This window comes from Aythya ferina (assembly GCF_964211825.1).
Source record: "Aythya ferina genome assembly, chromosome: 6".
Lineage (NCBI taxonomy): Eukaryota > Metazoa > Chordata > Aves > Anseriformes > Anatidae > Aythya > Aythya ferina.
In genome coordinates this window covers 29,696,756-29,712,832 of record NC_140303.1, presented here as the reverse complement: position 1 = coordinate 29,712,832, position 16,077 = coordinate 29,696,756, and the positions used below count along the sequence as shown (strand labels likewise).

Genomic DNA, 16,077 nt, shown 5'->3' with positions numbered 1-16,077 from the left:
TAGGAGACACAAGCAACTCTGTGAGTTACCGTGCTAATGAAGCATGATATGTAACATCTCTCTCCCATGAGGGTTTTCCAAAATCTAACAGAAGTGTAAGCTTTTTCTTCCTTAACTTCCTTCTTGTGGATTTTAATTGGCTTTTTCCTCTCAACCTGGCATAAATTTTCACAGAATATGTAATTTCTAATACTTTGGAGAGTTCTACTTCTCTGTCAAATATGTTTGAAGTTTATCTTCCTGTTCAAAATCACTGCGCGCGCGTGTGTGTGTGTGTGTGGGGGGGGGGGGGGTGATAAACACACCCAGCATAACTTGCTTAGTTTTCACCTTGCATTGGTTAATTGGTTAATATGACCTTGCGGTGCACTGTCCTGCGATCTCAGGTTACCAGCACAGCATATTGTAGAGCAGCAGCTCACCAAGCAAAGAAAAATGTGGGTGATGAACACAACCAGGCACCAGTACGAGCATACTTCTGATGCTCATGTACAAACCTTACCAAAGTGCTTCTGGTAACCAAATATTAAAGAAAAGATAGATCAACATGCACAGTGAGGTGTTTCTGTACAAATCGATACAAATTATATTCATAAACTAACATTTACATAAAGAGCTTCTCAAAGAAATCCCTCTAGAACTATGATCTTTGAAAGTGAATAGTGATTCCAGGGATATAAAGGGTCCAAGTGAACATGCACGTTATCTGGAAATGAGGCCATATTGCAAGTATTGCACACAAGCAAGCAAAAAACCATAAAACCATAACACTTAAAATGACAAATCATTTCTGACTCTTTTTTGAGGTGGGGGAAGGGGGATGTTGTTTGTTTCAAGAACCCTTATGGTTCCTTTGTACTGACTCTCTTTTAAGTGAAGGTTTCACAGGGATAATTTGGACACCATTTCAAACAGAGTACTGTATTATAGCAAGACACCCTTGCCCATTTCCATTATTCCTAAATTCTGAACTATTCTATGTTAAAATATACACACTTTTTTTCCCCTTCAGAGAAAGGGCAGCTGCTCCTATCAGTGAATAGTCTAGTAGAGACAGCAGGTGAAGCTGAGTTTTCAAATGCATTTTCACGGTATTTCAAATTGTCCTTTCAACACTTGTCTGGCATTTCTGTCCCCTCTAACACAAGTACAGAATTAAGTGGAAAGTTCACCAACTAGCTCCCAGCTACTCAAGAGACTATGAAGATGCGAAGAATGGGAGAAAGTTGTGAGGTGTCCTTAGGAAATTCATGCAACATCCAGGCAAAGCTAAGCTCTGAAGCCAAGGAAAGCTTTGAATGTCCATGCCATAAATCTAAAACTTCTTATGGAGACAGAACCAAAACCTACAGGAGCCAAAGGAAGTCCTTTCATTCGCATTAACAAACTTGAGAAACAATGTAAAAGAACATTAAAGTACTTAAAGTACAATGTTTCATATGAAAAATACAAATCCTTTTGATAGTACAGATTTCTCATCCTTTAACTAGCTGTACCTGAATTTTACAGTGTACTCCTGAAATTTCTCTCATGTATATCCATGCACCAACTTCCTATAGCTTTTACTCATCCATCTCAATCAATGGAAACTTTCACACAAATAAAAACAAAGATTTTTGTCAACCTATCCCAGCAACTTGCTTTAGCCAGATATCTTGTCTTTGGTTCAAACAAAAAAATTAATCTGAAATCAGAAGTGTAAATTCTATTTTGACTTTCTTTCTCATTTGATTATACTCAAACCTTTCAGATTTCCCCCAACATACATTAACAGAAGATTTAAGCCTTCTTGCCCTACTTTCTACCCCCAGCTGTCACACAGACACTACCATACACATGTGAAAATTATTACCATTCTTCTCTATCTGCGTCACAGTTGCAAAAATATCTCATATCCAGACAACTTTCTTCCAGTCCACATGCACACTGTTGAATGCCCGGAAGAGATCCTCCCCAGTAAAGATGCTTTTCATTGGCACGGCCAACCCACCAAGCAAATGGCATTCCATCTGGATGAAAGGGGGGGGAGGGGGAGAGGGGGGGAGAAGACAAAGAAAGAGAACTTGATAAGCAAATTGGAATCTCCTGAGAATGAAAAAGAGAATGGAGGTGGACATGTTAAATAATGCTGAAAGAAAAGATGCAAACTGGAGAAATTACAAACCATAAGCTTTGCCCAAATTCCATTTTAATGAATACATGTTGAGAAAGCAATAGCTATATGGTAATACCATTTGGTTTGAGGAGCAGATGTTTCCCCATTGGTCTCATATGCCAAACACCATGAGAATCTTGGTGCATTTTATCTGCAAAGACTTTTGACATGCAATCCCAATGCTACTGTGCACCAGCTGTGTCCAGAGTGTTTGCATGATGCTAGAGGGGAGATCTGATCACTGAAGGAGTCTGAACGCAATTCTTCTGCCATGACTCACTGCATAGCTGTCTTGAACCAAAGACCAAAGACCTCCTGCAGAATCTAACCATCGTGAAGTAAATACCAGCTCTTAGATCAGTATTTTCATATTAGAATTCATACAAAGAGTAAAAATCTTCTGAAATAACACAAAAACTCACCTATTACTATGGGCCTAATCCAAGAACAAAATTTGTATCATTTTCTAAGGGAGCAGGACTAGGGATTTTAATATGCTCTCCAAGGGTGAAATCTGCAAATGCTAAGCTTCATAAGATATTAGAACATCCTGGATTACATAGTCAGGTAGGAGATAAGTGGGGAAAAAGATTTCCATACTTATGAATTAAATTATCTCTGTGAAGTATTTTTCTATCTACAGGAGCTCTAAGATCTATGTATTTATATAAGGCAAGGTAGTTTTTGTTTAAATTTCATAATCTGTTTTACATGAAACATTAAATATTAGTAGCCAGTTATAGTAAGCAGATTCAAATATAATGAAATCCATGGATTAACATTTTGCTAAAATTGACTTTGTCTTCTATCTCAGCTAACTTTTCCATTGACTTCTTAATCCTTAAATCAAGAAATGTAATCAGTTACACGTACAGGTAGATAGCAAATTTAGCAAAACTGACATATCAAATCCTTCTGATCAAAGAAGCTTGGAAAAATAAACTGCAACACTAATGTAGAAAAATGCATCAATTTATTCTTCTGTTTTAGTAACATTATTAGTAGGAAGCATTCCTCATTACACAAAGCAAGAAAGTGTAAAATATGAAATGCAATCAAGGTTAACTGTAGAGTGTAAGGGACTAATTAAAATGAGTTTTAGAATCACTTGGCAAAATTAATTCATATTTGTTTTCCTTCTAAGCTTAGGCTGCTGAACTGTAAACTCATGAAAAAAGGAAAATAAAAATAGGAAGAATAACTCCATTCTCATGATACCAACAATTAAGACATGAAGATTTTGACCAATACCCAGTGATACTCATTAGAAAATTCATAATTCAAGAACATCTAAGGATTCATCTTACAAAAATGTGCACCACCATTTTAGTTCTCGGATTTTTGTCAACATAAAAAATGTTTTCATTTTTTTCTTTTCAGCTGATGTTGTGAGAGCTGATGCTGTGGCCAGTGAAATAAGTCTGTACTATATTATTAGGAACTTACTTGATAAAGCTTGGAATAATAATGCTAATTGAATAAAAGGGTGATTTGTCTAGCAGCTGGAATAGGCATTTATACAGAATTGCTTAATTTAATTTTAAAAGTGCCCTTTCTGGAAAAAAATACTTAGATAAAAGATAAATCCTTCAGGCTATCAGCAAATAATGGTATTCATTAATCAAATTCAACCTGTGTCTTAGATTCTTTTGGCAGAAATCATTACATACTTTAGCATAACAGTGAAATAAACAATAAACAATCATTCACAGGAATTAAGAACGAGCAGTTTTCTAACATCTTTCAATTTCTGTTACGTATTATCAAGCAATACTGAGCAAACATACAAATAAGATTTATGATATAGACTGAGGAAGTGGAAGAAGCACCACAGTTTGAGACACTTAAAACTGAATTAAATACAGAGCTAAAAACAACAGAACTAAACAGTATAAGGAACAATCTTATTTTGTCAAGGGATAGACTACAAGACAAACAAACAAATAAAAACACTTTTTTTTTTTTTTTTTTTTCCCAAATTCTATTTATTAGGTGCAATTCTGTCACCCTTTACTCAAGGTGAAAAAATTATTTCTCCCTAAGTAGTCTCTTTGAGATCAATTGTAGTATTATGGAAAATTATGCCCTGATTATTCAAAACTCTTTTCCATGTGCTTATTTTTAACATATGAGAAATAGCAGACCTATTCAGCAAAGCTCTTAAATCTATGGGACTTAAGCAATGTCTGAAGTGTTTAGGAATTACTGAAATGTATATTGTCTGTCATATACCTGTAATGCTGAAGTAACGTAATATTGTACTAGCAACATCAATCTATTCCCAAGCTCTTTTAAGGAAGTTTACATCATTGTACAATCACAAATCTTGAGGATGCCTTACATTATGATTGAGTTTGGCCAACAAGTGTTGACTAATGTTCTTTCTTCTATATCTGTAGATTTGTTACAGTACCTCCCATTCTGTAATCATTACTATCAGTATTATTATTAATTTTTTTTCAGAGCATTATCAGTTCTCTTCCACCTCCAAATGAATCAATTTCCTTTCCATGATAAAGCCTCAGACTTAGATCAGTTATGTTAATCAAGGTGTTAACATGGACACAGAAACTAATGGCTACATAGGTCAACAGAATTCCGCTTTAAAATTTCTAAGCCAAGAAGTCCACTTAATAAAAGTCCTCCTCTTTCTTTATTCTGTGCTTATGTTGTACCTAGCAATACACTACTTAACCAAAAAAAGGAAGTCAAAAGCCTGCTGCACAAACTGAAGTACAATTTTCTATGCATTTTCACCTATTTAGAATTGAAAAAATAAAATCAGCTATAATAAATTTATTAAGGTTGTCTTTGAACTTCATTCTATGGTTCTTAAGGAGAAAATCTGTGAAACAATCCCAAACCAGAGAAAGCAAACAAGCCTCAGATGACTGAACCCATAAGTAAAAGAACTAGAGACTAGGTTATTTCAAGTATTTATCCACATATAGCTCAATCAGCCTTTAGAAAGTTGTAATTTTGATAATAAAATTCTCAAAACAGGCAAAGATTTTACATTTCCTACAGAAGATGATAATCATTTCTGTCATGATGCTGTCTGGGAGCCTCTACAAACAACTGTGATAGTAACATCACTGTTTTTACCTGAATTTATTATGACATTAAATAAAGGGAGACAGTATTTTGTATCAAACCAAGTACTGCTGTGTGTTCACAATACCAGGCACAAGCTGCAGAAAGCAAGGTTGGTATTGGTGTTCTGAAAAAGAAGAAGAGGTTTCATCTTCGGTTGACCATTTTTATGTTTGTTTTTTTTTTTTTCTAACTGCCTCTACAGCCTGGTCCTGTGTGGTCTGTTGAGCTATTCAACAGCTGAATGCCCAAAACCTGAATGCCCAAATAAGACTTTGGAAACCCTGGCATATACAATACTGAAACACACAGCCAAAAATTCAGTTTCATTCCATCCTGAAAGGCAGAGTGTGAGCTCCTTTCAGACTTCAGTTCTTCAGCAGATCTCCAGCATCTGCTCTTCCAATGAGCTTAACTAAACTGTTCATTATTAGTTCCACAAAATCTACTTTAGCAGAAGCAAAGCTGGAACAGACCATACAGTTCATGAGCACAGAGGCTAAGGACTATGAAGACAGTACCAGTGAGACACATAAAAGTTGTTCCCAGTGAGCCTTAAAAAGAGATAGGGCTTGAGATCAAATTCACCTGCAGTACATATCTGGCTCATGTGGAGACAAGAGTGGCTGGACACATATTTGGTGTCCCTCTACCACCTTACTAGAAAATGTCCGTCTGCCTAAATCTCCCTTGTATTGTCAGTTCCCTAATTTTCTGTATTAGAAGGCATTGAAATTGCTAGTGATATGAGTTATTTTATGTTTGTTCATGTTTTAAATGGAAGACAATGATTTCAAAAATTATTTGTGTAGGCACATAGAAGCTGAAAGAGGGGGAGAATCAGCATATTCCAACAGCATTTAGGTTGAAAGTACAATGTCTATAGATCCCAAACAACTTCCATAGAGTCAGTTTACTTTCCTATAGGCAGAAACTCCTGCCATTGGTTTTTATGTTTATAAAACTTGAGTTAAAATAAGCCACGCATTTTTAACACTATTATACTTGGAATGTCTTTCAAGATTTGTCTGTATCATTTGCCAGGTGGCTTTTGTTATTGCTACAAACAAAAATCTAATGATAGAAATAAAAGATAAACTTGATCCTGTGTTAAACTCCTGTGCTGTACAAACTTAAATTCTGTCTCCAGTAATTGCGTACACAGGGAAGGCTTCTGCACTTAGATACTGAAAATACTGAAACAAGTCAGTTTAAGGCCTTTCCCACCATCATAGCATGTCAATTTATTTGTATTTGTCTGTTGAAATACTGAAACCATATTGTATTTAAACAACATTCTCTTGGCAGTCTTATGTTCAGTTTCCTCTCCAAAGTCAAACTGAGTTAAGCAGAGAATGGAATTAAATCTTATGCCTATGTCTTACTGATAAAAGAGAAGACTAATTTACATATATGCTGTTTTCTCTTAAGTGGAAAGATACACATTATCAAGAGACGATGAAAACTGGGAAAATACTGATTCTAGAAGTGAATAAAACAATCAAAGACAATTCTTTGCTACAATACTCAAAAAACTTAAAATACCAGTTTGCATGAATGACTTCAACAAAATCAGATCCTGCAAACAGCTCACATGGTATCCTGAATGTCAGATAAAACAATCAGTTGGCAAGTCTATGTAAACTCATGCACGGCAATGTCAACCTGAATAACTGAATGCAGAGGCCAATCCAGAGGATAAATTATGCTCTCAGATTATCCATTTTTAAAAGGCTTTTGAAGAAAAAAAAAAAAAGTGGAGAAAGGAGTAAGAGAATGAGAACAAGGGAAATAGTGATTCAAAGTTTTTTTTTTTTTTTTTTTTTTTTTTTTTTTTTTTGTAAGAGTTTACCAGGATCCTGTTTTCTTGTGGTTTTGATTCGTTTCCGTCACATCATTTCTCTAGCTTTTTTAAAGAACTTTTAGAAATTCAACTGCAGCCTAACCTTCTCTAATTAAACTGCAGCCTAACTCTCCCCTTTGGCCTTTTCAGGAGGAAAAAATAAATAAATAACAAGAAATGTTTATATAGTAATTTTGCTTAAAATTATGGATAAAGTGGAGAAATATTCCATATTGAATGGATAATACAAAATAATTATTGAATGGATAATACAAAATAAAAAATTCTTAGAGTCTGTTTATTCAACAAAGAGGTCTGTGGTGCTAATGACTCTGATTCTGTATTGGTTTAAATGGCAGTTTACAATTTTGGAAGAATAAACTAATCACAGTATGATACAAACTCAGGCTGTGTTGCATTAACCAGTACATCCTACCCCTTCTTTGAAGCAAGCGCTGACAATTAATGGAAAAACCAAGTTGCTCACAGATTTATACACATTTGTGAGGGACTCATGGCTCTGCCCCAGCAGGTAAGAAGCAGCACTTTTCTTCTGAGGTGGCAGCAGGTGGTATATCACAATGGAAGGCAAACTCCAGATCAGTTTGTCTTGGAAAAATGTAATGTATTTAATATGGAGCCAAAAAATAAAATTATTATTATTATTACTAATAATAAAACAACACACTATGACATGTTTCTTTTTAACTACTGACTGAGCCATCAAATTGTTCAATTGTTTTCGTACCACACTACAGTGCTTTTATATGGACACTTACTTGTTCTCTGCTTGTTTCTTCTCCTTTCAGTATAGCAATAATGACCATTTAACACTTGTTTCCTTTTACCCACAACTTCCCCCATGCCAACTGTGAAATTAGGTTTTACTGTCCTTTTTCTTTCTTTAAACTGACACCCGCATACCACTGCCCTAATTTTCAGAGATGACAAATGCAACTTCACTGGAAACCACAGGAGGTCAAACAGTAGCAAGACAGATGCCATTCTGTACTGAATAGCAATGCTGCTAGACAATGTTATTAAGATTTCCACTGAATTTGACTTCAATTTGTGGTCAGATCCTGTAATCTTTATTCAGAGCAGCTATCAAAAACTGAAGTAGTTCTGCTAACACCAATAGACCCACTCCTGGGCAAATGTTACCTAGTCACAAAGTCTGACCCTTAAATTTAAACTTTTTTTTTTTGTGTGTGTTTTTTTTAAGTGTGGTTAGAATGAGGGGGAAAAAGGCACTGCTTCACTGACTTTTTCTTTCTTATTATTCAGCTTTGCTGCCAAGATGCACTACTGCCATACAGTCTCAGGCTGAAGTAATTGCATTAAAAAGAATAGAAAAAACAACAACAACAACAAACTGCAGCAGATATAGTTGTCTTCTCCCTCTGGAATGGCTGTTATCACACTGCTCTTCCTGGAGTTGTTAAGACATTCTTGCAGATGAGAATGGGCAGAAAGAAGGTAAATAAACATGGAGTTTTACTTCTTCTCAATTTGACAAAAGGCTAATGAGCAAAACTGCTGAGTTGTAATGACAGAGTTGTTATCATCCTACACTTACTGTACTTCAGCAAGGCGAAATCATCATCAACCTTTGGAGAGAGAGAGATCTGAAGGTGGGAATAGACATTTGATACCCAAATACTTTTATATGATGGGGAAGGTTGAATTTACATCAAGATTAAAATTTTATGCCTAGTGTCTCTGCAGAAGGCCAAAGATGACTGAAAATATTATGAACGCTCTGCCAGCTCAGGCTGGGCTGCTTTCTCAATAAATTTCTGGCCAAGTGACAAGTTTCTTGAAAGATCCAAGCGGGCCTTGAACCAACAAGAGAGACTATGGGAACAGCTTATGCGTACAGGTGAGGAAGAAAACCGAGCAGCAAGAAAAACAACCGGAAACCAAAAATGCATAGAAGATTGAAGCTTTTAGGACATACAAAAAAAGAAGGAAGGAAGGGAGGAAGGGAGGAAGAAGGAGGAAGGAGGAAGAAGGGAGAAGGAAGAAGGGAGGAGTGGGGAAGGTAGGGAGGGAGGGAAGAAAAAGAGAGAGAGTGAGAAAGAGAGAAAACATTAGTTTTGAATCCTCAGGAGTTTTGCTTTTGCTGAAGATGGACTGGGTATCCTATGCTGCTGAAACAAAGTATTTTACCTGATCTACTTTATCTCCCACATTTCATCTCAGCTTCACTCCAAATCCTGTCTCTCTTGCTTTTAATTCTTTTCTTCTCCCTCATTCCACTTTTCTATCTCATTTTCTTTATTAGCCTAACACATGCAAGTAAATTCAGATGAAAAAATCTGTACTGCCTTAACAGATAGGCTGATGACATCATTTCACATCCTTCCTCTGTGCTGTGACCAAATCCCTGTCAGTGACCTGGATTCAATTGCAAGTGAATAATGGCAATGGGTAAGCAATGCAACCAGCATGACCCTGCCTAGGCCAGAAGAGCAAAAAAAAAAAAAAAAAAAAAAAAAAAGAGCTGCTCTTTCAGCTCCTGTGTGCTCATTCTCATCTTCTTTCACCAGTACCATCTTACCCATTCCAAATAGAAGTCCATATCCAGCAGTGGGAGAAACGCTATTTAAGTTTTCATAGAGGAAGCAATTTCAGAGCCTAGAAATACATCACAGTGGATAGGGGGCAATAGTTGAAACATCAAAGGCTATGGATGGTGCAACAAACTGTAAGCCAATCATTTCACCACGAGAAAACTTAGTTTTCATCTGTTATTCATGGGAATGTTGACATGACACAACTTTCATAGCACTGTAAAAATTATATTACGAGCAACTGCCCCAGAAAAGACTGCCAGGAGGAAACATTTTACAGCTCATTCATTCACTATGATTTTCTAGGGATGAAACCAGCCAGATGCAACAACTATTATAAATGGATCTGGCTCCAGTGAAAAGAGCGTAGCTGTGCTGACCTGCACTCACTGAGGATGAGAGCATTCATAGAAGCAGAGTGTTTGAAGCTGGATGGGACCTCTTTTAAACATCTATTCCAGCCCACTACTTCAGGCTGTTCTGAAACAGAGTCAACTTGTAAGAACTCCTTAGACAAATTCTGTGGTTGTCATTGATACAGATAAAAGCACCATCTGCAGGTATGCAGAGACTGAAATAAAGCCCTGAAGGATATATTTTTGAAGGTGGTAGAAAGGGGAAATTAATTATATATTTGATCCATTTGTTCTTGAAAGAGACACAGCAACAGCTCAAGCTTTTGGGATAGGGCATGGATGGAGAGTAACAGAGGAACCCTACCTGCAGCACTTTTGCACTTAATGTGGTGCAACGGCAGAGCTGTACAGCAAAGCTCACAGATTTGCACAGCTCCCAGTCTCATGGACTCTTAGCTGCCTATCTGCCTGAGGCAGCTGAGAAATTCCAGAGAAATTTCATCAAGAAATTCCAGAGAAAAACAGGTCTACAATCTGGTCTAACAGTAGTCTGAAAGCCAGAGCAGGTTGCCAATGTTTATGGACACAAGTCGATTGAAATAGAGTGGAAATAATACGAGGTTTAATCCAACACTTGCAGGTATCCATGGATGGTTTGCTGGATCATGGCCACAGCAAAAATGTGATTTGATAGACAATAAGATGAAAATAGATAAAATTGGGACATTTCTTATTAGAAACACGGAAAACAGGCTGTGGAGAGCAATCTTTGCTTAGTCCTTTGGGAGAGACTATATATACTAGTAATAGTTCTCTCTCCCTTTAGTTTGAAGAGTATCTAAGTAAAAATGAAATTACCTTACTCAACAGAACTGCTTCCTGGATATGCAGTTCTAACTCCCAACATTAATGAGAAAAGTATCCTTATTATTATTTTTCCCCTCCTGCTAACATTACAGCAGAACAGTCACTAGTGACTGAAATGTACTGTCTTCTTATTTGAAAACCCTCCACAAAAGACAGGTTAATTTTATTGCCATCATACTTATGTTGACAGCCTATAGGAATAATAAAAACTAGATTTGGGTATAGAGAATAATTATTAGTAATATTGATTCACAAAACAGCAAGAACACATCTTGTCTTTCAGTTCTCAGCATGGTAGACAGTTAGAAAATAACATTTATTTACACACGGTGAATCTAATCAGAAAGTCATTGAGACAATGTCATTTTCAGAGTATCTTTTTGTAGGGCAACCACAAACTGGTTCCTGTAAGTGGCTGATAATAACTACTGACTTTCATGGCTTAGATTGGTCTTAAAGAAAACACAAAATATCATCTGTAAATATGCTGAATTCCTGAACTAGAATAAAAATAGAAAAAATGTTAAGAGAACATAAATTAGAAAAGGTAATAACATATTGTTAATCACTTTGAAGCTGCAATCCCTAATTACATAAATGAGAGGATTTTCTTAAACCTGATAATAGCTATCGGAGATATTACTGGTATGATGCTTCTGTTTTGGAAAGAATCCTTTGAAAATGATATGTGAACATCTAAAGTTACCTGTAATATTAATTAGATAAACAAACACCTTTGTTAGGAAGAAATCTGGTACTGTTCCCCATACATCTTTCTGTAACAGCCAGAGACAACAATAAAAATAAAATAGCTGAGTGTTTAGATTTACACTAAACAGCTGAAAGAGTACCTGTGCAGAGTACATAATATAGTTGCTGTAGTTTAAAAGGCAAAAATTGTAAACAATGACAAAGGAGAGGGGAGGAGAAGAGAGGGGAGGGAAGGGCTAACATCCAGAAAGAGTTTAGAGAGGTACATTTCCAAGTTTTATACTAATTATGAGCAACAAGGCAGCTTGGACAAGTAGAGTGCTCCTACTCTTCTGTTACATCCCCACCGAACTCTCACACAGCCAGTTGAACTGGGTTTATTTTGTGCTCCCAAAACATATTAATCAGAAAAAGACAACATTCAGTTGTTATTCCTGTGATCCTAACAGCACCCATCTGGATACCCAACACAGCAGTGGAGAAAAACCAGCTACAAGTGCTTTATCAAAAAAAAATAAAAATAAAAATAAAAAAAAAATATATCGAACTGCATCCCATTATCTGAGAGTGGGCACAAGCATTACTGCAACTCATTAAATTTGCTTATAGTCTGATGTGTTACAACACATTATAGAGAAAAGGAAAATAAATAACTGCTGATTTGACACTGCTTTCAACTGCTGAGCAATTCTGTTTTCCTCAACATTACAATTAATGTCAGCAATTAATGCTTTAAGAGGAAGAATCAGAAACTTCACTACAATAAACAAATACAGTCAGTTTCATCTTAAAGATGTACTCAAACTATAGCACTTTGTTGGTTCAGCCATCCCCTTCTCGGGCTGCAATTACACTTCTGTTGGTCAGAACAGCAGGGGCATCATTTGTCATCCTAAGTAAGGCTAGAGTGCAGTGAAATTGGGCACTTTGGAAAAATGCAGCTGTAGCAGAACATATGTATAGGCAAGACCATGAAATGAACTGGCTCCAAGCCAGTATGTGAGGAGAAAAGCAAGAGAATATAAATGAAAAAATTCATAGAATACTATACTCAGAAGAAGGTCCTGTTGATAGATCCTGAACAGCTTTAAAGGTCAAAATGACAATCTGTCTTCTCTGTGGAGGAGCTTAATCAATTCTCAACTCGTTTTCCTTCACACTCCTAACAATAAGTTTACGTTTTTAGAATAGATTCTCTATTTAGTTTTTGCTATTTAATTGATGCCAAGTCCCTGTGTATCCAACTGCAGCAAACTGAAGGGTATAGACAAAAGTGTGTATATACATTCATGCGCAGACTACATTGGATGGCGTACGAATTTCTCTGTAGCTCTACTGTAACTAACAGGGATTATTTTTCAGCTCAAAAGGCAGTTTTCTGCTTCTGGAGCAGAAGAAAGAACTCAGCTGTAGCTTCACCACTGAAGCAAATACTGGAATGGCAGAGATTGCAGAATTAAAATAACCATGTAGCTAGCCACAAGATGCCACCAATATTGTGTTAGGTAACACATATACAAGGAGATTAACTCAGCCCACTCATTCCAGCACAGGAGCATTTACATGTAGGAAAAGGCAGAAAATTGCATTACGCACCTCCATCTTTCCCATTCCGTCCTCCTCTACCCCTTTTCCCAAGTGCTGAAAATGAACATAATGGAGTGGAGACAGATTTCTTCCCGCACCACATGCATGCACATGCACACACTGCAGTAGCTCTGGGAAATGTAGCAGCGTGTGCCCAATTTCAGAGTCAACAACAAACCTTAACAGTTTTCAGACACAGCACTCCCTACCATCTGCAGGTCAGATGTCTTTTCCCAACCCAGCAGAAGATGACCTGGCCTCATTTATTGATTTCTTGGCGCTACTGGAGCAGAGCCCTTGACTTGAGAGAACTCCAGCTGCCACATCACTTGAGGATCACACAGGCAGCAATAAGCATATCAAATACTTTTTTTTTTTTTTTTTTCCATTTTCTTCCAATGGAATATATATTCAACAAGGTTACAGTCCCTATTTTCAATTGTAATTAATCTTGTGTTCATTTTATCTTATTTTCAGCACAACTGAGATGGCTATGTCTATATGCCTTCTGTATCTAACAGCAGGAGAACCATCATCAGAACCATTCAGTCAACCTGTGAGCTTAATGAAATCTCAATTCATTAATTCATGAAATTTCATGAATTTATGAGATTTCATTAGCTTAATGAAAAAAAGAAAAAACCTCTTAAAGAGATTTCATGAGCTTAATGAAATCAAGATCTTTACGCACAAGATAACTTTCTACCATGGATCCTTAATCACAGGTAAAAGGTGAAAGAAGAAGGGAAAAATCTTTCTCGAGTGCTGGATCACGACAGTGAAAAAAAAATCCCACAAGATCACCACATACATCATCATCTTTCCTTCCAACAGGAAGGAAGGCTCCTTAACTGAGTGTACTGTCCTCAAGACAAATACAAATTGACACAGAAGTCATGGATGAGATTCATATTTTAGAGTTAGTCCAACATTGAACATAATGGGAATCCTCAAGGGCCAAACTACTTTTAAAATTGTACACAAGCTCCTCCCTCCAAACATGTCTTATATCTATGTACATTAAGGAATTAAGAAATATAAGTTACACATTTACGGCTATAACACACTCCTAAAGATTATGCTTTCTCTGAAGAGCAGAACAAATGAAAAGACAAACATTACCCTAATGTGTGCCTAGTTATTGAACAGGCTGCAGAATCAATCAGCAATATGCAACCTCTTTTAAAGAAGTGTCAACTTCCCCTCCTCCCTCCAAATCAGTATTTGGCAATGTTGACTTTGTGCCGTTTATTTTCTTCCACTCACATGCAACTGATCAAGATAAAGTGCAGATGTCCCAAGATTCAGGTTAAGATACAGATCTATTATGCTGTAAATTCAGATATATATAGAAAACTAATGTGTGTGAAAGAAGCAACCCCCAAACGCAGGAACAAATGTATTTTTCTGAATTTGGGTTTCTTTTCTCTCTACATTGTGACTAAAGTACTTGAGCATATAGCTTTACTTTTAAATAAAATACATAAATGGCTCCCTAACAGCTGGCCTACTTAACAGTACCATGTAAACATCTGTTCGCATTCATGCATGCAAATAAGTACATCAACTAGCAAGTCTCCCAGGCTCAGACTAGTATTTATCAAGTCTTCCCAAAAACCACCAGGGTGGAGGCCAATGATTGCATGAAGAAAGAGGAAAAAAAATTCTTAAACTTTTTTGGAGAATCGGTCCTTGAGAAAGATTGAGTGAGAATACCACAATCATGTTTTCTGTTTTCCACTATGCTTGCTTTAATGGAAATTTTCTTTCCTGTTTATTTGTGGCTATTTCCTACTTGATCACCTATTTTAGCAGCTTGTTACATATATGGACACTGCATCAAAATTTTATTCCCCTTTGTTCAAACTGCCTTTTGAAAGTGCCAGGGATCCCATGTCTGCTCCTAACTAAATGGGATTCTTGACATTGACTTGAATGGAAACAGGATTAGGCCGGCTGTATGCCTCATTAGATAGGCAATTCTATAGCACCCTCTAAAATTCTGCTGAACTTTCCCTTTCAAGCAAATAAAGCAGGTAAACTCAAAGGCCATGAAATGTCACTATTACATTTAGACACTTAAACCGAGTACCTGATGAATTAGCCATGTTCTTGCCAGGCGTCTTAGAAAACTGCAGCCCCCTAGGGACTTCCCCTGGCTGTTACCACTTATTGCAAAGTCAAAGAGAGAAAGCTAAGGTTATTGTTTTGCCTGTGGAATCAAAATATGCTGAGAGATCATGTTATTCCCCAGACTTTCAGGTTTATTGCATTTCTAATTCACACCTAAGGTCACCATATGTCAAGTGAGTAGGTATTCTGTTACCATAGCTAGTGTCATCATTTCAACTCTAATGCTAAATAGCCCTAGACTGGAACAATACTGTCTTTGAAACAGCATGATTTAAATCTTATAACAGAAGATTGGCCTTCTGATTAAAGATGGAAAATTAAATGTTCTGGTTCCACTGTCAGGTTTATCAGACTCTCCAAAATTGTACAAGTTAGTCAAGCTGTCTGGACCTTCATTTTTACACCAGAAAGCCAAAGAAATAAAGGCCCTTAATAAACAAAGCTAGTACAGCAGCAACTGATTCTTCTCTATTGAGACAGATTAATAAATAAATCGATCTTTGCATTTAAAACTACCAAGATGATGTTTGAAACCAGCTTCTTGTGGCCTGATAAGAATATGCCACAATGACAAGGCTTCCCTCTGCATAATGCATGAACGTGAATTTGACCATACAATTGTCATTTCTTGTCACTTAAGTAGTCTTACAGTTAAGCAGCCATAATTGTCCTTTGGGTGTTATCTTAAATACATTAAGAAAGAAATTGAATGCTTTCACCACATTATAGCTGGGACACTTTTTCAAAGCTAATTTC

At 36.6% G+C, this 16,077-nt stretch overlaps 1 protein-coding gene across 1 annotated transcript in view; it reads right to left on the bottom strand.

Moving 5' to 3' along the window:
* The window catches only part of CNTNAP5 (contactin associated protein family member 5), a 293,099-nt gene that overhangs the window by 58,972 nt on the left and 218,050 nt on the right, over nt 1-16,077 (bottom strand). The window contains exon 15 of the mRNA XM_084523263.1: nt 1,853-2,009. Within this exon, the coding sequence (XP_084379389.1) occupies nt 1,853-2,009 (157 nt within the window). The remainder of the gene's footprint in view (nt 1-1,852; nt 2,010-16,077) is intronic.